The 21,810-nt window shown below is 41.0% G+C and overlaps 1 protein-coding gene across 1 annotated transcript in view; it reads left to right on the top strand.

Moving 5' to 3' along the window:
• The window catches only part of gfra1b (gdnf family receptor alpha 1b), a 255,729-nt gene extending 234,167 nt beyond the window's left edge, over nt 1–21,562 (top strand). The window contains exons 8-9 of the mRNA XM_059947924.1: nt 13,358–13,411; nt 20,383–21,562. Of these exons, the coding sequence (XP_059803907.1) occupies nt 13,358–13,411; nt 20,383–20,556 (228 nt within the window). The 3' untranslated portion in view covers nt 20,557–21,562. The remainder of the gene's footprint in view (nt 1–13,357; nt 13,412–20,382) is intronic.
• The last annotated feature ends 248 nt before the right edge of the window (nt 21,563–21,810 follow it).

The raw sequence follows: 21,810 nt of genomic DNA, 5'->3' as shown, positions 1-21,810 counted from the left end.
GAGAACCAACTTGGATTCACTCCAATTTGCTTACTGGCACAACAGGTCTGCAGCAGATACCATTTCCATTAGCTCTTCACTCAACCCTGGAACATCTGGACAGGAAAGATTTATACATCAGGATGCTCTTTATTGACAACAGCTTGGCGTTCAAACCTATCATCCCCTCAAAAATAATCAATAAGCTTTAAGACATTGCCCTCAATAGCTGCTTATGCAATTGGATCCTCAATTTCCACACTTGCAGACACCAGTCAATTCGGATTGGCAATGAAATCTCCTCCACAATCTCCATCAGCACAGATGAACCACGAGGCTGTCTGCTTTTCCTGCTGCTCTATTCACTTCACACTGAAGAGTGTGTGGCTAAGCATAGCCTCAATGCCACACTTAAGTTTGCTAGTGTCACCACTGCCATAGGCCGAATCAAAGGTGCTGATGAATCAGCACGTAGGAGGGGGATTGAAAAGCTGGCTGTGGTACCACAACAACAACCTCTTACTCAATGTCAGCTAGATCAAGGAACTGATTATTGACTTTAGGAAAAGGATAGCCCTAGATATCAAAGCAGGATTTGAACAAGTATGGCATCAAGGTGCCCTAGACTCAATGGGTATTAGGGAGACAGCCCTCTGCTGGTTGGAATCATACCTAACACAAAGGAAGATTGTGTGGTGTTGGAGATAAATCATCTCATCCTTAGGACATCACTGCAGAAATTCCTCAGGGAAGTGTCCTAGGATCAATTATCTTCTGGTGCTTCATCAAAGCCCTTCCTTCCATCATAAGGTCAGAAGTGGGGGGTATTCACGGATGACTGCACAATGCTCTGCACCATTCATGACTCCTTAGATAGTGAAGCAGTTCATACCCAAATGCAGCAGGACCTGGACAATATCCAGGCTTGGGCTGACATGTGGCAAGTAACATTTGAGCCACACAAGTGCCAGGCAATGACCATCTCCAACAAGAGATGCTCTAACAATCGTCACTTGACATTCAGTGGCATCACCATCACTGAATTCCGTACCATCAATATACTGGGAGTTAGCATTGAGAGGAAACCGAACTGCTCTAGCCATACAAACTCTGTGGCTAGCAGAGCAGGTCAAAGGCTAGGAATCTTGTGGCATGTAACTCACCTGCTGACTCCCCAAAGCCTGTCCACCATCTACAAGGCTCAGGTGAGGAGTGTAATGGAATATTTGCCACTCCTCTGGATCAGTGCAGTTCCACAGCGCTCAAGAAGCTTGACACCATCCCATACAAGGCAGCCCACTTGATTGATGCCCCTTCCACAAGCATCCAATCCCTCCACCATCGACAAGCAGTTGCAACAATGTGTACTGTCTACAAGGTGAACTGCAACAATACACCAAAGGCAGCACCTTCCAGACCCACGACCACTACCATCTAGAAGGACAAGACCAGCAGATACCTGGGAACACCACCACTTGGAAAAGCCCTGCAAGTCACTCACCATCCCGACTTGGAAACATATCAGCATTTCTTCATTGACACTGGGTCAAAATCATGGAATTCCCTCCCTAACAGCACAGTGAGTGTATCTACACTTCAGGGACTGCAGCGGTTCAAGAAGCTAGCTCATCATCACCTTCTCAAAGGCAAATAGGGATGGGCAATAAATGCTGGCTTTGTTGGGGTTGCCCCCATCCTGTAAATGAATAAATTAAATGAAACAGAAATCCATGAGCTTGTCCTCCTCAGGGAATGAGAGGTGAAGAGAGTCAGCAACTGTAGATTACTCAGTGTTAGCACTTCTGTGGATCTGTCCTGGGCCCAGCATGTAATTGCCATTATAAAAGAAGTGTGGTAGCACTCCTGCTTCCTTAGAAATTCGCCAAGGTTCCTTGAATGGAAAATACTACAAGAAGTAGTGGGTACGGCCCAGTCCATCGCGAGTAAAGACACCCTGCCTCCACCATTGAGCACATCTACATGGAGCATTGCCACAGGAAAGCAGAACCATCATCAAGGAGCCCCCGCACCCAAGTCATGCTCTCTTCTCACTGCTGCCATTAGGAAGAAGTACAGAGCCTCAGAACTTGCACCACCAGGTTAAGGAACAGTTATTACCACTCATGCATGTTAAACCAAAGGGGATAACTTCACTCAACTTCACTTCCCCCTTCATCGAAAAGTTCCCACAATCTATGGACTCACTCTCAAGAACTCTTCATCTCATGTTCTCGATACTTAATATCTATTTATTTAGTGACTGTTTCATTTTGTTCTTTTCGTATTTGCACAGTTTGTTGTCTTTTGCACACTGGTTGTCTGCCCTGTTGGTACAGTCTTTCATTGATTCTGTTATGGTTATTGGATTTTGTGAGTATTCCCACGAGGCAGTGAATCTCAGGGTTGTACATATATGCACCTTGAGAATAAAGTACTTTGAACAACATATCAAAGTGGAGAATGAAATGCTGTAAGGTAGATTCTTGATATAGAAGAGCAGTGTATGAAGCAAATTTTCAGGTAAATGAGACAAGCATGTATACTGTAAAACCCATTTAACAATTCATGTTCAAGTCTGATCTTCAGAGCATTCCCACCAATACTGCCGCCCAGTGAGAGTGAGCGCTAATAGGAAAGCAAAGGAAAAGAAAAAGTGTATCTCTTCTTATGGCTACCAAGAGAGCAAGTAAGAACATTTGTTTCTCTCTGCAATGAGTTTTTCAAAGTATGGAGTACTTTGTCACAGAGTGAATCAACAGGGGATATTGCAGCTTTTATGGTAACAAAAACAAGGAAAAATAGGAACTAATGGGAGAAAACTGGGCAGTAAATTATTTTTGGACATTCTTTGCAAAAGTCAAGTGGAGACAAAATAGGGCCACTTTTATCTCCTGAGCTGAAGCCTAGTGGAAAACTGTAAATTTCTAAAGATCAGCAGGTTTTAAAATTGTGGCTGAAAATGGCAGTTGCCAGAAGATGGAGGAAAGGAAAAAGGTCTGTCCGTCACCGCGGGCCCAGCAATCATCCCCTGCCAGGCGTGCCCAATTTCACCATCCTTCCAGTGGGGAGGTATGGAGCGGTGCCCATCACACAAAGAATGAATGCCAAGAGGTGTTCTGCGTTGTTACACAAGTGAAGTTGAGTGAGTGTGTTGTTAGCTTGGTCTCCAGATCTCTTGACTGCCTGTTCTTACAGTCTTGTGAGGAATGAACAGGAAGGTGTTACGAGTTTACCTGCAAGGATTCCCCTCACAGGGTGGTCAGGTGGTAATACTCCCTCGCAAAGGTCTTGTGCTTGATGACAGCTCTGTGTGCTAGAGAATGAAGGAATAGCAAAGAGAACAAGGATGAAACTATCCTCCAGTTTCAACCTCTCCCTTTCCTCTCTATGACAATAACCAGTGTGATATTCCCTTCCCAAAGGTACTTACATTCTTGCAGTTACAGGGCTATTTGCCACATGGATTTCTTCCATGCTGACACAAAGCAATTTACAAGCAAGGAACAGTGTTGTGGTATGGCAAATTGATGCTGCACTTTATAGAGAACACCAACAATCACCCTATTTGTCTGCTGCACAGACAGCAAAAACGATGGCTAAAAATAACTATGTGTTCATTCAAACAATGAGAGTTTGATTTAACACTTCTGATAACTCCTAGTGGTTCACTTTCCCACTGAAATAATTACTAAAAATATTAAATGTAATCGAATATTTGTAGCACATTACTCACCATGGAATCATTCCACCCACTTTGCACTAAGCAGGCAGATTAAAGAGTAAGGGTGTAATGTTAATATAATCAGGAAAGTCTCTTATAAACGTGGTGAATCCTGTGATATTAATCTCAAGGTGGCAGCCTTGTCCAATTGCAATTGTAATACTGATGTCTGGAGTCAAAGGCCTCAAATTCTCACAAAAATTTGCATTTATATAGTGCCTTAAGACAATAAAGTGTTCCAATATACTGCACAGGGGGTTTCTCAGGCAATTGTTGACAATGGGGGAATTAATGGGATATTACAGCAGATTTGAAGGAGTATCTTTGGGGGGGAAGAAGGGAAGTAGCAAGGTGATTCCAGGAGGAAATTCCAAAACTCAGGACAAATGAAGGTGAAATGATTTAAATGAGATATACTGAGGCCAGAAATGCAGATAATTCAGTATTTTTGGACTAAGGGATGGTTTAGATTGGGGGAGGGATGGTTATCGAGGGAGTAGAAGAAGCATGAGAAAGTTAAAATTGAGTTATTGATTAAAAGGTAGATAAGCTAGGTCAGTGAGCCTGTGGTGATGGGTGAATATGACTGTGCAGGCTGTGATACAAGCTGCAGAATTTGTGATGTTATCAAATTTATGGAGAGTAGCAAATTGAAGAATAAAGTACAAAAGCTAGTAAGTTATTATAAACATATATAAAATGTTAGTTCAGTCACAGCCATTGTACAGTATCCAATTCTGCGCACTACAGTTTACCAAGGCCTTTGATATATTGTGTGACCTTTGGAAGGAAGTTATAAGAATGCTTCCGGAGATGAGGGATTACAGTCACATGAAGATACAGGAGAAGTGGATTTGTTCTTTGTTGAAAGTTAAAGACCAAGTGGTTTGATAATCATAAGAGATATGGGAAGAAAGGTAAAGAGAAACTAATTTCCAGTGGTCATTGTCATGAGACCACATATTGGAAAGGACTGGCAAAACGATCAAAGACTACTCAAGGAAATTCTTTATTAGAAAATTAGTAAATTTGGTAAATTAGTTTATTATTGTAACACGTACCAAAAATTCTTTTGCATAATTTCATCACATTAGTGCATCAAAGCTTTACAAGGGAAAAGCAACAACAGAATGCAGAATAAAGTGTTACGATCACAGTGAAAGAGCTGTGTGTTGTGTGTTTAATATTTGAGTAATATTGTAAATATATTTGATTAAGCATTTTCATTGTTACATATTGCATTGTGGATTATATGTAGAAGTATATAAATCGTAAATGTCGTCACATCACATCACAAAGTGATATGTGCTCACCTTGCTTAGAAGTGTGAAAAAAAAACAAAGTGTATAAGTTCTCCCCGGTCTCCACTTGCTTTTATTTCAACTAGTTTTTATATTTTGGAGTTACAAATCATAACTCAGTGCAAGCAGACAATAAGATGCAAGGATCATAATGTGGTGGATTGTAAAGTCAAGAGTAGATCTTATTGTACAAGAAGTACATTCAGTAGTCTTACTAAGTGAGGTGGAAGCTGTCCTTGAGCCTGGCAGAATGTGGCTTCAGGCTTTTGTATGTTTTTGCCTGATGGTAGGGACAAAATATAGAATGTCTTGAGTGGATGGAATCTTTGACTATGCAGATGCTTTACTGAGGCAGCAGGAACTATTGACAGTCCCTATGAGAAGAGGCTGGCCTTCGTGATTCTGTCCACAACATTGCAGCTTCACGTAGTCTCAGGCAGCACAATTGCCACACGCAGATGTGATGCATGCAGAGAGGATACTCTCTCTGGTGCATCTATCAAAATTGTTGTGTAAGCTCTGGGGAAGTTAAGGTGCTGCATTTGGAATCCATTGTCTCATAGACAAACAACTTTGGGGGAACGAACCAAAAGGGAGCTGAGTGGGTGATGAGTGAGGGAGTTTGAATAACCAGGTGGTTTTTTAAAGAAGCTGTTAGGGTCAGTTAGTCTCCTTCCCTGCTGCACTACTCCAGGAGCCTACACTGAAGAGTATTTAATATAGTACTGATTGTTGTGAGTTTAGCGCATGCTCAGAGATATTTTTAAAATTGCCTCCTAAATATCAAGTGATTGAAATTAGGTCATCAACCCTAATTAGGAGGAACTAATGAGATATGGACTGCATTAGTTATTCTGCTTTAGGTAACTGAAGCCTCACCCTTTTCCAGCTAGCTACGCCACTGAGTTGAGTGGCCTGTAAAGTGGAGGCAGTCTGATGCAGATACAGGTGCATTATAGAAGTACCACCAGCTGCTAATAACTCCTAGCATTTTTGTGGCTCCTTTTAGAACAGCCACTTGGGATTTACAAATGCAGGAACAACTGATATGACATAAGAAATTACACCCACTTCTGCCAGGCAATGACTTGTATTAGTATTTATTGATGATTTTCACATTCAGAAGTCTTGTACATCTAAAAGTTCTCAGATGTCTTTTCTAAGCTGGATCGGATGTGGCTGCAACTGAAGATATATAGCATGGTTAACTTCAACTCAAACAAATGTTGATTGATATTTTTCCACAAATTGAAATAAATCATGATGTATTTACAATGTGCATAACGTACAAGGCAAGTATAGAGTGGGTGATCCTCCTCAGCTTCGTTCTGAGTTTCCCATATGCATAGAAGCCAGTTCTCATTCAATTGAACTTTGCATCAAGAAATGGCTGAAGATAATGGATGAAACAAGGGATATGAACCCTGCCAACATGCAATAATATCATTGAAACTTGTGTTCCACAACACTCTGTGCTCCAACCAAATACTGGAGCACATCCACAAACTGGCATCTGCTTGAAGCAAAAATGTCCTGATATGTCCTGCTCATAAAATGAGTGATAGTCAGATCAAAGTGATGCTAACCTGTTCATCAATAACCTCTTGAGTTTGGGTTCTTCCAGGATGAGGTAACCTAGAACTCATAATAGCTTTGGCCTAAACAGTAGTGATTCAATTTGTGGGATGAGAATGACTGTCCATAATATTGATTTAGCATTTGACTAAGTGTGCAATCAAGAAGCCAAAATTAAAGTTAAGACAATTTACAATCAAAACTCTGCAGGCTAGAGTCATACTCAGTACAAAGCAAAATATTTCCATTTATTAGATAGCAACCATCTTATTGTATTATATCACTGCAGGAACTTTTCAAGGAGTACTTTTAGTGTGATCATTTGTAGCCACATTAGTAATAACCTTCCCACTGTGATAGGATCAGAAGGAGAGTTGTTTGCTGGTGATTGGGCATTTCTCGATTCTGTTTGCAGCTCTTTAGACAGTGAAACACTCCATGCACGAGACAGCAAGATCTGAGAATATTCTGGTTGGTACGTTGTGAAGAATGGTACGTTGTTATTTAAGTATGCAACTTCATCAAACAGAGCTTAATATCCCTCCCTTGTCATTTAATTACATTATTATGACCAAATTTGCCACTATCAGTGATCAGCTGACCTGAAACGTAAAAGAAGAGGCAGCATTAAAAAGAGCAAGTCAGGAGCCAGGTGAGGTGCACCAAGTGACTACACCAGACAGAGCAAAGGTTTTCCATCAACCTGGGTGAGTAGACAAATGGAATATGTGAGGGCAAAGATATTTGGGGTGACACTGTCACGTAGTAGCACAATATAGCTTGGAGCATGGCGGAGCTCAGGGTTCAATCTGGAGTTCAATACTGGCAGCACCTGTAAAGAGTATGTATGTTTCCCCCTGTGAAGCGTGTGGGTTTCCTCCAAGTGCTCTGGTTTCCTCCCACTGTCCAAAGACGCACTGGTTAGTAGGTTAATCGGTCATTGTAAATTGTCCTGTGATGAGGCCAAGGTTGGACAATCCAGATCAGGAGTGTTAAAGGAGCTATTTTTCAATCAGGAAGGTGATAGAGATATTAAAGGCAGAGTTTCACAGTAGTCTCTGAGTTGAGAAGCAACCAATCAGCAAGAGGCAGTGCATGAAAAAGAGCTTTTGGTCAGATCAGTTTTCAAGATTTAAAAAGCCAGTTCTCTCTGAGTTGGAGAATTCACCTCAGGGGTGCGTAAAAGGACCTACTTTTTAATCAGGAGGGTGATTGAGATTTTAAAAGCAGAGCTTTGCAGCAGTTTCTGAGTTGAGGAATGACCAATCAGCAGGAGGGATTCATTAGAAAGGGCCAATGAGAATAATCCAAGTACAAGCAGAGCAGCCATTCTAGGAGCTACTCTTATTTTGGAGTGTGCCAGTCTTCGGCTCATCAGGCCTAGGCAAGATCAAGCTTGGGTGAAGTAAGTTATCCTGTAAGTTACTCTCTGTTTTTATTTGTTCCATTCTCATCTACTAGAGTACAAAAGTTTAGTGAGAATGGCTCTAGGAGCAGTGTTTTATACTCAGTGTGGGATGTGGACGTCTGGGAGACGTCCAGACTCCCAGATAAACGCATCTGCACCACATGCACAGAGCTGCAGCTTCTGAGAGAACATATTAAAGAACTGGAGCTGCAGCTCAATGACCTTTGACTCATACGGGAGAATGAGGAGGTGACCGACAGGATCTACAGGAAGTCACCCCTAGGTTGCAGGAGACAAGTGACTGTCAGGAGAAGGAGGGGAAGTGCACAGCCAGTGCAGAGTACAGCTGTGGCTGTTAACCTCAATAATAAGTATACAATTTAGATACTATTGAGGGGGGCGACCTACCGGAGGGAGCCTTAGTGACCGGGTCTCTGGTGCTGTGGCTCAGAAAAGCAGAGAGGTGAAGGGGACTGCAGAGGAACAGAGACAAGGTTCTGAGGGCAAGAAAGAGACATGCAGATTGTGTGTTGCTTTCCTGGTGCCAAGATCAGGGATGTCTCAGATCATGTCCAGGGCATTCTGAAGGGTGAGGGTGAGCAGCTAGAAGTCTTGGTACATATTGGCACCAATGACATGGCTAGACAAGTTGAGTAGGTCCTGAAGAAAGATTATAGAGAGCTAGGTAGAAAACTGAGAAACAGGACCTCCAGGATAGTAATCTCTGGATTGCTGCCTGTACCGTGTGCCAGTGAGAGTAAGAATAGATGATTTGGCAGGTGAATGCATGGCTGAGGAACTGGTACTGTGGGCTAGGTTTCAGATTTATGGATCGTTGGGATCTCTTCTGGGGAAAGTACAAAAGAGATGGGTTACACGTGAACCCGAAGGGGCCTAATATTCTTGTGGACAGGTTGTCGGTTGTCTAAAGATGTTTGGTGGGGGGGGGGTTAAACTAATTTGGCGGGGGGATGGAAACCATTGTGAGAGTGCTAAAGATAAGGTCGTTGGTTTACAAACAGGGGCAATGTGTGGCGAGTCTCCTATGATGGACAGGCTGATGATGGGGCAAAATAGCAGTCAACAGGATGAGCTGATACGATAAATGCGGACAAAATGCGGATAAATGCAAAGGGTGAATATAGGACTGAAGGTGTTGTATTTGAATGATGGCAGTATATGGAATAAGGCCGTTGAACGTAGAGCAGTTACAGATAGGCAAGTATGATGTCCTAGGCATCATTGAATCATGCAGAAAGAAGATTTGAGCTAGGAGCTTGATATGCAAGGATACACGTTGCATCGAAAGGACAGGCCAGAAAACAGAGGGGCTGGTATGGCTCTGTTAGTAAAAAATGAAATTTGAAAGAGATGACATACGTGTTGAATCATTGTGGGTAGAGCTAAGGAACTGCAATGGTAAAATGTCTCATGGGAGCTAGACCCCCAAACAGTAGTAAGGATGTGATCCACAAGTTACAACAGGAGATAGACAATGCATGCTAAAATGGCAACGTTATAATAGTCATAGGGGATTTCAGTATGAAGGTAGATTGGAGCTAAATTCCAAAAGGGGGAATTTCTAGAGTGCCTATGAGATGTCTTTTTAGAGCAGCTCATGGTTGAGCCCACTAGGGGATCAGCTATTCTGGATTGGCTGTTATGTAAAAGAAAAGGAATTGTTTAGAGAGCTTAAGGTAAAAGACCACTTAGGAGAAATGATCATAATATGATTGACTTCACCCTGAAATTTGAGAAGGAGGAGCTGAAGTCAGATGTATCAGTGTTACAGTGGAGTAAAGGGAATCACACAGCCAGAGAGAGGAGTTGGCCAGAATTGATTGGAAAAGAACACTGGCAGGGATGATGGCAAACAGCAGTGGCTGGAATTACTGGAAGTAATTTGGAAGGCACTGGAGATATATACATCCAAAGATGAAGAAGTATTCAAAAGACAAGATGACACAACCGTGGCTAACAAGAAAACTCAAAGCAAACATGAAGCCAAAGAAGGGGCATATAATAGAGCAAAAATTACTCAGAAGTCTGTGAAACTATTAAAAACCTGCAAAAGGAAACTAAAAAAGTCATTAAGAAGGTAAAGCTGGAATATGAAAGTAGCAGACTGATAATATTAAAGAAAATCCCAAAAGTCTCTTCAGGTACATAAAGTCTGAAAGAGAGGCAGGGGTGGATATCAGCCACTGGAAAACAATGCTGGAAAGGCAGTAATGTGAGACAAGGAAATGGCAGATGCACTGAATAAGTATTTTGCATCAGTCATCACTGTGGAAGACACTAGCAGCATGGTAGAAGGGGCCATAAAGTGTGAGAAGTAACTATTACTAGGAAGAATGTTCTTGGGAAACTGAAATGTCTGAAAGTAGATAAGTCACCTGGCCCAGATGGTGTATACCTCAGGGTTCTGAAAGAGGTGGCTGAAGAGATTGTGGAAGCATTAGTAATGGTCTTTTAAGAATCACTTGATTCTGGAATGGTTCCAGAAGAGTGGAAAATTGCAAATGTCACTCCACTCTTCAAGACGGGAGACAGGCAGAAGAAAGGAAATTATAGGCCAGTTAGTCTGACCTCAGTGGTTGGGAAGATGTTGGAGTTGATTGTTAAGGATGGGGCACATGATAAAATAGGCCGCAGTCAGCATGGTTTCTGCAAGGGAAAATCTTACCTGACAAATCTGTTGTAGTTCTTTGAAGAAATAACAAGCAGGATAGACAAAGGAGAATCAGTCGATGTTGTGTACTTGGATTTTCAGAAGGCCTTTGACAAGGTGTCACACATAAGGCTGCTTAACAAACTATGAGTCCATGGTATTACAGGAAAGATTTTAGCATGGATAAAGCAGTGGCTGATTGGCAGGAGGGAAAGAGTGGGAATAAAGGGAACCTTTTCTAACTGGCTGCCAGACACTAGTGGTGTTTCATAGGGGTCTGTGTTGGGGTCAATTCTTCTTATCTTATATGTCAATGATTTGGATGATGGAATTGATGGCTTTGTTGCAAAGTTTGCAGATGATATGAAGATAGGTGGAGGGGCAGGTAGTTTTGAGGAAGTAGAGAGGCTGCAGAAATATTTAGACAGATTAGGAGGATCGGCAAAGAAGTGGCAGATGGAAAACAGTGTTGGGAAGTGTACAGTCATGCACTTTCTTAGAAGAAATGAAAGGGTTGACTATTTTCTAAATGTAGAAAAAATACAAAAATTGGAGGCACAAAGGAATTCGGGAGTCCTTGTGCAGGATTCCCTAAAGGTTAATTTGCAGGTTGAGTCTGTGGTGAGGAAGGCAGATATGATCTCAGTATTCATTAATAGAGGACTAGAATATAAGAGCAATGATGCAATGCTGAAAGCACTGGTGAGGCCTCTTGGAGTATTGTGAGCAGATTGGGGCTCCTTATCTTAGAAAGGATGTGCTGAGACTGAAGAGGTTCAATAGAGTTTTACAAAAATGATTCCAGGATTGAATGGCTTGTCATATGAAGAGCGTTTGATGGCTCTGGGCCTGTATTCACTGGAATTCAGAAGAATGAGGGGTGTCCTCATTGAAACCTATTGAATGGTGAAAGGCCTCAACAGAGTGGATGTGGAGGGGATGTTTCCTCTGATGGCTGGGGGGGGAATCTAGGACCAGAGGATACAGCCTCAGAGTAGAGGGGTGTTTTTTTAGAATGGAGCTGATGTGGAATTTCTTTAGCCAGAGAGCGGTGAATCTGAGGAATTCATTGCCGCAGGCAGCTGTGGAGGCCAAGTCTTTATGCCAGAGGTTGATAGATTCTTGATGTTCAGGGAATGAAGGGATAAGGGGGGAAGACAGAAGATAGCTGTGTGGAACGAGCTTCCAGTAGATTTGGTAGAGGCAGGTTCAATATTGACATTAAAAAAAAATTGGATAGGTATATGGACAGGAAAGGAATGGAGGGTTACGGGCTGAGTGCAGGTCAGTGGGACTAGGTGAGAGTAAGCGTTTGGCACAGACTAGAAGGGCCAAGGTGGCCTGTTTCCGTGCTGTAATCGTTATAGGGGCTAAGAGAAAAAATGGATCAGCAATAATGACTCAATGAGCCAAATGCCCTAATTCTGTTCCTGTATCTTATGGTGACCTGTTGGGTGATGCGGCTCGTTAGGCCAAAAAGGCCTGCATTTCTGAATAAATAAAATTTAAAAGAGATCTTTGGGGAAAGTTTTAAACATAGAGAGTGGTGGCTGGACAGGGCTGCTAGAAGAGGCACTAGAGGCAGATACAATCTCACTTGGTAATTAGGGAATAACTGTTAGTCCTTCCAACTGATTCTCATTTAATTGAGACAATTCTAGAAGTAATAGAACCAATCTGGATTGAGGGAGTGGCCTGAGACTATGCCATGTATTCTTCCACTTGCCATACTGTACATTTCTTTAGAAACATTCCATTTGCCACAAAAGAACAAATGGGAGAGAATTAGTTCATCAAAAAATTAATCTAGAACTTATCTACAATTGTGATGCCCTGAATGTGTGCATATCTGTCTAAATGAGAGATAGCAGGCTAATGCCTGTGTTCCACAGTAGTCAATCATACATCAGTTTCAGAGAGGAAAAAAAACAGAAAATCGTCCAGTTTAGACTCTCTTATAAGAGCTCATTAACTGCATGAAGTCGTCTAGGTGTGAAGACAATGTCTTTGCTCTGAACTTAATTACTCTACCAGGTTCTTTCAAAGTACTTACGGAGCTCTGATGCAATCCCAGCACAGCCCAGCCAACACAGATTAAATTAGCCAAACTCGACACTCCTGACAGAGTTAATTAAAAGTAAGTACAGCCTTGTGGAATAAGGCCTGGGATTTGCAAATCTAAATCTTTTGTCCATCAGTGGTTCCAAATCAGAATCTGGTTAACTATCACTGACATATTGTATGTTGTGAAATTTGTTGTTTTTGTGGCAGCATTACAGTACAAGATAGAAAACAATTACAAGAAGTTACAATAGCAATAAAATAAATCAATAATGTAAAGAGGGGTAGTGAGGTAGTGTTCATGGACCATTCAGAAATCTGACAGGAATCTGAAGAAGCTGTTCCAAAAATATTGAGTGTGCTTCTTTAGATTCCTACATCTTCTCTTCTGGCCTCACGACTTTTTTCCCTGACCATTGCAGTGAGCCTAAGCTCCACATTTGTGTTTCTGTCACTGTTCTCACGAATTTCAGTGGATTTGAGGGTCCTTTCACCTCAGTGGGTTTATGTATTATCATCACCCAATTCCCCCAAAACTGTTCTCACTTACATTTTGGGACTGTATCCTGTCACTTCAACTTCAGCTGTCAATATACTGTAGTTTGTTTATCTGCTAATATTTTCCCATGTTCTTTACTCAGGCACAGAGACTACGCTCTAATCTATCGGTGACCCAAGACTTTTGCATTACAGAGGTAAGCAATTAATAAGGAATTCACAACAAACTTATTTTTTAAGCACAATAATTGTGCCTGGACTTAGAATGAATAATTTGAATTCTTACAAAATCAGTGTCATGCTTGGATTTAATTTAAAAGCATTGTGAACAAATACTATGAAACAGATTTATGTTTTTACAGTCTAAGAAATTGTAACATAAATTTAAAAGGAAAGGTAAGTGTTCTTACTAAGAATAACAAATAAAATAACAATTATGTTAATGAACACAAGGTTTACAAATTACAATGGATCATAAAGAGTTGGACTTGATGTAAAAGTGTTCCATTGAATCAAATCACCTTAACTCATCCTCCACACTGAATTGATAACTGTAGTGTTCAGTAAATTGACCTGTAAATAAAATTGTTTAAGTAGACCATAACATTCAGCTTAGGCTTTACTAGAGATCATGGCAGGATCTGATTTACATTAGTAGAAGACTACATCAGCTCTTTAGCACTACAATACAAGGAAAAGTGACTGAGGCAGTGATCTAACATCAGGATTGACAGGAATTACGGAGATTACAAACATACAATCAGTGGCAACATTATTAGGTTCAGGAGGTACCTAATAAAATGGCCACTGGAATGCATGTTCCCATCTGTAGCCCATCCATTTCGAGGTTTGACATGTCGTGGATTCAGAGATGCTCTTCTGCAAACCACTGTTGCAACACGTGGTTATTTGAGTTACTGTTGTCACCCTATCAGTCTGGCCGTTCTCCTCTGACCTCTCTCATTAAGAAGGGATTTTTGTCTACAGAACTGCTGCTCCCTGGATTCTTTCTTTTGTTTTTAGCACCATTCTCTGTAAACTCTTGACATTATTCTGTTTGAAAGTCCCAGGAGATCAGCAGTTTCTAAGATACTCAAACCACCCCATCTGGTACCAACAATCATTCCAGTGTCAAAGTTACTTAGATTACATTTCTTCACCATTCTGCTGCTTGGTCTGACCAATAGCTGGAGCTCTTGACCATGTCTGCATGTTCTTATGCATTGAGTTGCTGCCACATGATTGGCTGCGTAGATATCTGCATTAACAAGCAAGTGTACAAGAGAACCTAATAAATTGCCCATTGAGTGTAGGTCTGGTTTCAGAAACATCAGAGTTGTTGGAGGGAAATGTTAGATGCTGAGAAATGTTCAGCAGGAGACAAATGATAATGTCAATTAGTGTGGTAAACTCAATCACAGGGCTCAGAAAGGTTAACAGGTCAACCAGCAGCTGTTGAGAGACTACTCCTAGTTTCAGAGACCACCAACGATACTGGAAAAGCTCATAGCTGTTTGATTCAGGTGTTCTTGGGAAGCAAGCTAGACCAGCATTATAAGAGAAATACAATTAAAACCATAACCTCATTAATTATCTGAAGTTTGGAGCAGGTTAATCAAGGGCAGCACCTTTCACATTAGCTGCCCTTGAAACCAGAAGTGAATTGGAGGGAGGTTGGGCATTTATTTTTAAACCTTTTCACACTGTAGCCACTCCTTATCTGCCTACCTCACACCAACTCACCATCCATTCCACGATCATGCATGACCATAGACTAAAGGGACTGTTATTATTATTAATATAATTTGGTGCATTTCATCAATGGATTTTCTGCTGACAGAAAATGATGAAAAACATTGTGTCCCCAAAGAATATTTTAACAACTGTACTTGTGTGTATTGTTAAAAGTTTAAATTCTTTACATATGCAGATATTTCTCTGGCTGCTTGTTAAGGGAGTTAATCAATATTGAATTAAGTAGGATTGATGGAATGTTATCTCTCACAACCAACAGCACTGTGGGAAAATTGTACTTCTAATCCCTAATTTAGTTTGAGGTTTGCCACCGTTAAATTCATGGTCTGCTGTCTTACAACCATTGGTTAATTTAAAAACCTATGATCTTCACAATTCTTTTGACCCGAATTAAAGTGTTGTTCATATTTCCTGACATGGTACTCTTCAGCTCAATGAGTATGTGCCAACATTAGAGTATTCCTATGTTTAATTCCCACTGTTACTTCTCTGAAACCTCGTTCCTCCTACATACTCATTAACTCCCCCAGTTTTTCTGCCATCCACCTACTCTGAGGCAATTTATGTTCACCAATTAATCTGCCAGCACATCTTTTGGAACGTGAACCCTCCAACTCCAGACTTGGAAAACACCCCAGGTCTGGATCAAACTCAGCTCAGTGGAGCAGTTCAGCAGCAGCAGCACTGGGTGCACCACCATTGTGCTGTCAACATAATTGTAACATATTTTCATAACAGTATCAAAAATGTGAGATTATACAAACACATCTTCTAAATTAGAAGCTTTTCCATATTGTTATGATCCAGCAACAATGAATACATATTTGAGACAAGTTTTTATGACAAATAAAACATTTATTAAACACTGCAAATGATTAACTTAACCGGAAGTGGACTGCTATACGGCAGCTCGAACAGTTCTTAAAATGAGAAATGTGAACTCAGTTCTTTAAAGTAGTATTGCAAAAGTCCAAAATGATTTCCACAGTCAGTTAGGAGAGATTTTCCTTGAAGTAATAAATCCTCTTTCATGATGTCACTGCTGATCCCAGCCGAAGTATGCCTTGCCCCAAAGGATTTACAATGTAGGAAATAAAACAGCTTGAAGGCACTGACCTTTCCTTGGCAAAACGCTGCGTCCAGCTCTTTCTGCTCTTTTAGCAAAGCAGGAGCTATCTCGGACACAGGTTACTAACTCCTTGTACGAAGATTAAATAAGGTTGAACCTGTTTTACCGCCGACAACATCAACTTTCCTCGATCCTTCAGCTTCCCGAACTTCGATAATTCTTCACTCTCCGACTGGACTTTAACTGGCAGTGACTTTCAGAACTGACAGCACTATGATTCTCACATTAAAACTCCAGTTTTAAAACGAAACTGCGTCATAACATCAAATACGCAGCAGAACGGAGTCACTGACGAATTCAACCACAAACTGACCTGCGTCACAGGGACGGGTCCTCCTTTTATACCCTGTTGGAAAAAACATCCCATGACCTCTCACTGGCAGGAACATTACATCACTCCACCATCACAAGACCATTACATCACACCCAGCAGAGCCTCAATTACATCATGGTCATATGACAGTCACAAGATACCCATGGGTATGTAACAATATGGAATATAGATTTTATGTTAAAGTCAAAGAGCACCACAGCACAGAATGAGGTCCTTCAGCCCATCTAATCTGTATCAGATTTTCTGCCCAGTCCTATCTACCTGCGCCTGGACCTTAGCACTTTGTACATCTCTCATCCATGTACCTATCCAAACTTCTATTAAATGTTATAAATGAACCTGCTTCTACAGCTCATTCCACCCTCTGAATGAAGAAATCCCTCCTCAGGTTTGCCTTAAATATTTCACCTTTCACCATTAACCTCTGAATGCATATATTTCTAGAATCCCAAAATGCATATATTCGTGTTATCTAAATTTCACCCTTCATAATTTTACGCATCTCTACAGAATCTCCCTCATTCTCCTGCGCTCCAGAGAATAAAATCCTAATTGATTCAACCTATCCCTGTAATTAAGGTCCCTAAGTCCTAAGAACATCCATGTAAATTTTCTCTGCACTCTTTCCAGCTTATTAATACTTTTCCTGTAGGTAGGTCACCTGTAGTGCACACAGTACTCTAAATTTGACCTTAGCAATATCATACCCAACTTCCTCTCCTGTATACAATACCAATTTATGAAGGCCAATGTGTCAAAAGCTTTTTTTACAACCATATTTACCTATGATGCCATTTTCAAGGAATTATACCTATGACAAATAAATCTAATCTTTATCGTTCATGGATCTCTATTCCCAGATCCCATTATTCTACTGTTATCCTCAGCATCACAAGATTCACATGATCTTCCTGGCAAACGCCTCACAGCTGTCTACATTAAACTCCATCTCCCTTTTTTATCAGTCCATTTTCCCAGCTCGTCCAGATTCTGCTGCAAGGTTTTATAGACTTCCTTGGTGTCCACTACACCCCTAATCTTGGAGTCTTCTGCTAATTTGCTGATCCAGTTTACCACATTATCACTTAAATCCTCATACAGAATTCCTTAAAGGTTTATTTGCAGGTTGAGTCAGTGGTGAGGAAGGCAATTTCCAATGTTAGCATTAATTTCAAGAGGACTAGAATATAATAGCAAGGTCATAATGCTGAGGCTTTATAAGCACTGGTGAGGCCTCATTTGGGTGTATTGTGAGGAGTTTTGGGCCGATTATTCAAGAAAGGATGTGCAGACGTTGGGAAAAGTTCAGTTCAGGTTCACGAGAATGCATTCAAGAATGAAAGGCTTATATGAGGAGCCATTGATGCCTTTGGTCCTATACTTGCCGGAATTTAGAAGAATGAGGGGGGATTTCATTGAAGCCTATCAAATGTTTAAAGGACAAGATAAAGTGGATGATTCCTATCATGGGGGAGTCTAGGACAGCTTCATGATAGAGGGATTTAAACGTAGAACAGAGATGAGGAGGAATTGCTTTAGCCAGAGGATGGTGAATCTATGGCATTCATTATCACAGGCAGCTGTGAAGGCCAGGTCATTAGGGTTAATTATGGCAGAGGTTGATAGGTTCAAGATTGGTCAGGCTGTGAAAGGTTATGGGGAGAAGGCAAGAATATGGGTTTGAGAGGAAAATGAATTGGCTATTTTTGAATGGTGGAGCGGACACGATGCACTGAATGGCCTAATTCTGCTCCTTTGTCTTCTGGTTTACATCATTAATATAAATGATAAATGAGCATGGACCTAGCAATGATCCCTGCAGCGCACCACTTGTCACAGCCCTCCAATCAGAGAGGCAGCCATTTACTACCATTCTCTGGTTTCACCCACCAAGCCAAAGTTGAATCCAACTGAAGTTGCAGTGGTGAAATTAGATGTTCTATGAGACGTTCTATTGGAAATATCACATTCTAAGCTTTGTGTCATCAAAATTTAACCTGAAGGACTGAAGGAATAGTGGCAAAGTGGCTGCACGTTTAGTAGGAAATGAAAAGTGGATACGAGTTTATTTTCAGATTGGATGGAAGAGTGCAAGGCTTCCCATAGGGTCAGTGTTAGCAATTTTATCTTTAATAAATTATGTTAAAGATCTCTTCCAAGAGGAACACAACCTTGTCGTGGTTTGGAGGCTTGCATGCCTCAATCACCCAGACAGCTATATTGACTGGAGTCAGGGCCCGGTACTTTGACGCTTGGTAGGGTCATCCATACCAAACAGGTCAAGGGCTAGAGTTCAGAGTAAGAATGGTCCACCAGTCCTCCAGGTTTGGGGGTTCAGCTCAGAGCTAATGACCTTGACTGGTCAAAAAAAAATTGTTATAGAAACAGCAATGAAGAATCCTGTTGAAAGGTCTTGGCCTGAAACGTCGACTGTACTCTTTTCCACTGATGCTGCCTGGCCTGCTGAGTTCCTCCAGCAGTTTGTGTGTGTTGCTTGGATTTCCAGCATCCGCGGATTTTCTCTTGTTAATGAAGAATCCTTCTACATTTGTGTGCAACAGTGTGGACAAACAGAGATGGAGAACTTTCATTGCTACCCTAAATGCCAGCATAACAGGCAGTAGGTACAGGCAGTCCCTGGGTTACGTATGAGTTCTGTTCCTGAGTCCATCTTTAAGTGGGATTTGTACGTAAGTCGGAACAAGTACATCTGGTATTATTTAGTGTCAGTTCGTCAAACGTTTGTCTTAGTATATAGTATATATTTTGCCTTTCTATGCATATAAAACACTTAAGAAATGTATGTATTCCAATAATTAAACCACTGTGCTGCTTAGTAATATTTGTTTGCTTTCATTGGGGCAGGGCCTTTCACATGCTCCATTATTCTCTCTTTATCCGTTATCCATTAATATTGTTCCGATCGTTGATCGACTGTAGCCTAATGTTTTTCCAATGACCGATGGCGTTTCACATCTTTCCAAACACTTTATTATTTCCACTTTATTTTCAATCGCAATCGCTTCCCATCAATGGAACAGAAACACTGCGGGTGGCGGGTCCCGACCTGCACTGGCTCCCGAGGTCCGCTGGGTCTTAAGGACCACAGCACTGAATTCCCCGGGTGCTAAACTGCAGCACACTGAGACAGGTTAAATGGGACAAGTGGGGGCTGTGCTGGGTTTGGGTATTTGATCCTCCCCAATATTCCGTGTGGGTATTTAAACTGGAGGTGGCAGTGTTTTTTTTTTACGAGGTCGAGTTGCGAGCTCGAAATCAACCCAGCACAGATGGTACGGGAGTCACTGGATCGACATCAACCCGGCACGGGAGCGGTCTGTCACTAAATTGAACTTGGGAACCTCCATTCTCCAGCCCGGTGCAGATCTGACTGAGCCACCAGCAGACTGGAACGGGGGTGGGGGGGTGGTCAGGGTGAAACTTACCGAGAAAAATTTAAGCCAAATACAAAGTTAAACACGCAACACAATGTCAACAATGTCAATGTCAATGGCAACGACTTAAAGTGATGAACGGTATCACGATCCAACTTAAAATGGTGAACGGCACTCTCCTTCCTCAGTTCGTACGTACGAGTTGTCCGTAAGTCGGACATTTGTAACTCCGGGACTGCTTGTCTATTAAGGATTTGGGTATGTGAGGCATAAATCTTAAGTTTGCCAATAATGATAAAGTAACATTAAATGTATTAGGAAAAAAAACAGAAAATGCTGGAGAACAGGCAAGGCAGCATCTGTGAAAGGTGAAGCAGAGTTAACTGGTCAATGATCTTTTATCAGTGCAATTCTTACCTTCCTCTGTAGATGTAACATTTAAGCTCCGATACTCTGGGTATCCACATGTTCCTATGCAATACTGATATGCTTAGGAAGTGCACCCTGTTTGCATCCATTGATAGAACTTACTGATGACATTTTAATTATTTTCAGACACAGAGCTCCACTGCAGACGATAAGGAGATTTCTGCAATACAATCCAAAGAACAGACATCTGAAGGGACTTCGTCTACGATCAGTCGAGAGGGCCACATCAGTACAGTGCTGTGGGTGATCACTATTGCACATTCAACTTTCATTTGCTTCTACTCAACAGAAACATTGTAGTTTCATACATGGACCTGTACAAAATCTATTTCCTGTCCATCTTATTTTTCAAAAATGCTAGTTCTAGAGACAAAGTGGAGATATCCTGCTGAATCGAATTCGTTGTAACTAGTTGAGGCAGGGAAAATGCGAGCTTCTCGTCAGTTATGAGCTACTTTATGCAATCCTACATTCCAAACAAAAAATCTAGTGGGCATCATGGACCAGGGTTTAATTACAGCTGCACTTACTTTTGACCTAGCCTTAAGCTTGGAAGCGGCGTATGTTGAATCCTGTGTGCATTGTCTGTACAACTGCTTCATTGAATCTGACAATTTAGGTAGAGCACAGCAGGGAATTTCTTTTGACAATGGTTTTATTCAACTAACCATTTCAGTTGAAGAGTGGGAAGATACCCTGTTTTATTTTAAACTTCAATTATTAGTTGGATTGCATCAGATATTTTGAACTTTATGAAATGCACAAATTTCCTGTAATGTTTATGTAAATTGTCTGCTGTCAAATCTAAAAAAAACATGACCCATGTCAAAATCCTTTGTAAAAATCTGGGTTTTCCTTTGCCAGGAACTGAAATCTGTGATGTGCTTAAAATTCTTTAAACAGTGGTATTTACAAAATTAAGGATTTATTTTAAAGCTAGCCTTAATAAATTGACGTTTGTTTTCCTTTAAGCTTATGTTAATAACTATAAGCAGTTAGTGAACAGCATTATCACAGATAAAACATCCATTAGTGTACTAAAGTGTTCACTCTGATACTTCTGTTCTACAGCAATTCTGTCGGTAACCAGCAACCTTTTGGCTGGCCTGTGGTTAAACAACCACAATTTTGTCTGAAAACTGTTACAAATCAAATATCCAAATTTGATAGCTATTTGGAATAGAGGGAAAAGTTATTTAGCTAACTTGATAGCTAATTGGAAGAACAGAGGGAAACTGTTACTAACGGTGACACTGAAAATAGTGGAAAATATCTGTCACATTTTACAATGGAGCATTAAAACATGTCTACGCAACAAAATTATTACTTCTTGTCTGTTTACATAATCTATACATCTGTGACCATAAATTGTCCAAAGAAAATTATTCTAAATTTCATTCAGAGGACAGTCATTTTGCACATTATACTCAGCCACTATGCAAGAGATACATAGCAACCAAGGTGAAAACTCTGCATTGAAGGTTCTCAATTACTTTATTAAAATGTATATATAATCTTTTAAATGTTTTTGGATACTCATGCTGGGTGATAGGT

This window comes from Hypanus sabinus, chromosome 22 (assembly GCF_030144855.1).
Source record: "Hypanus sabinus isolate sHypSab1 chromosome 22, sHypSab1.hap1, whole genome shotgun sequence".
Taxonomy (NCBI): Eukaryota; Metazoa; Chordata; class Chondrichthyes; order Myliobatiformes; family Dasyatidae; genus Hypanus; species Hypanus sabinus.
The sequence above is the reverse complement of the archived record's forward strand: the minus strand, read 5'-3'. Positions and strand labels throughout refer to the sequence as shown.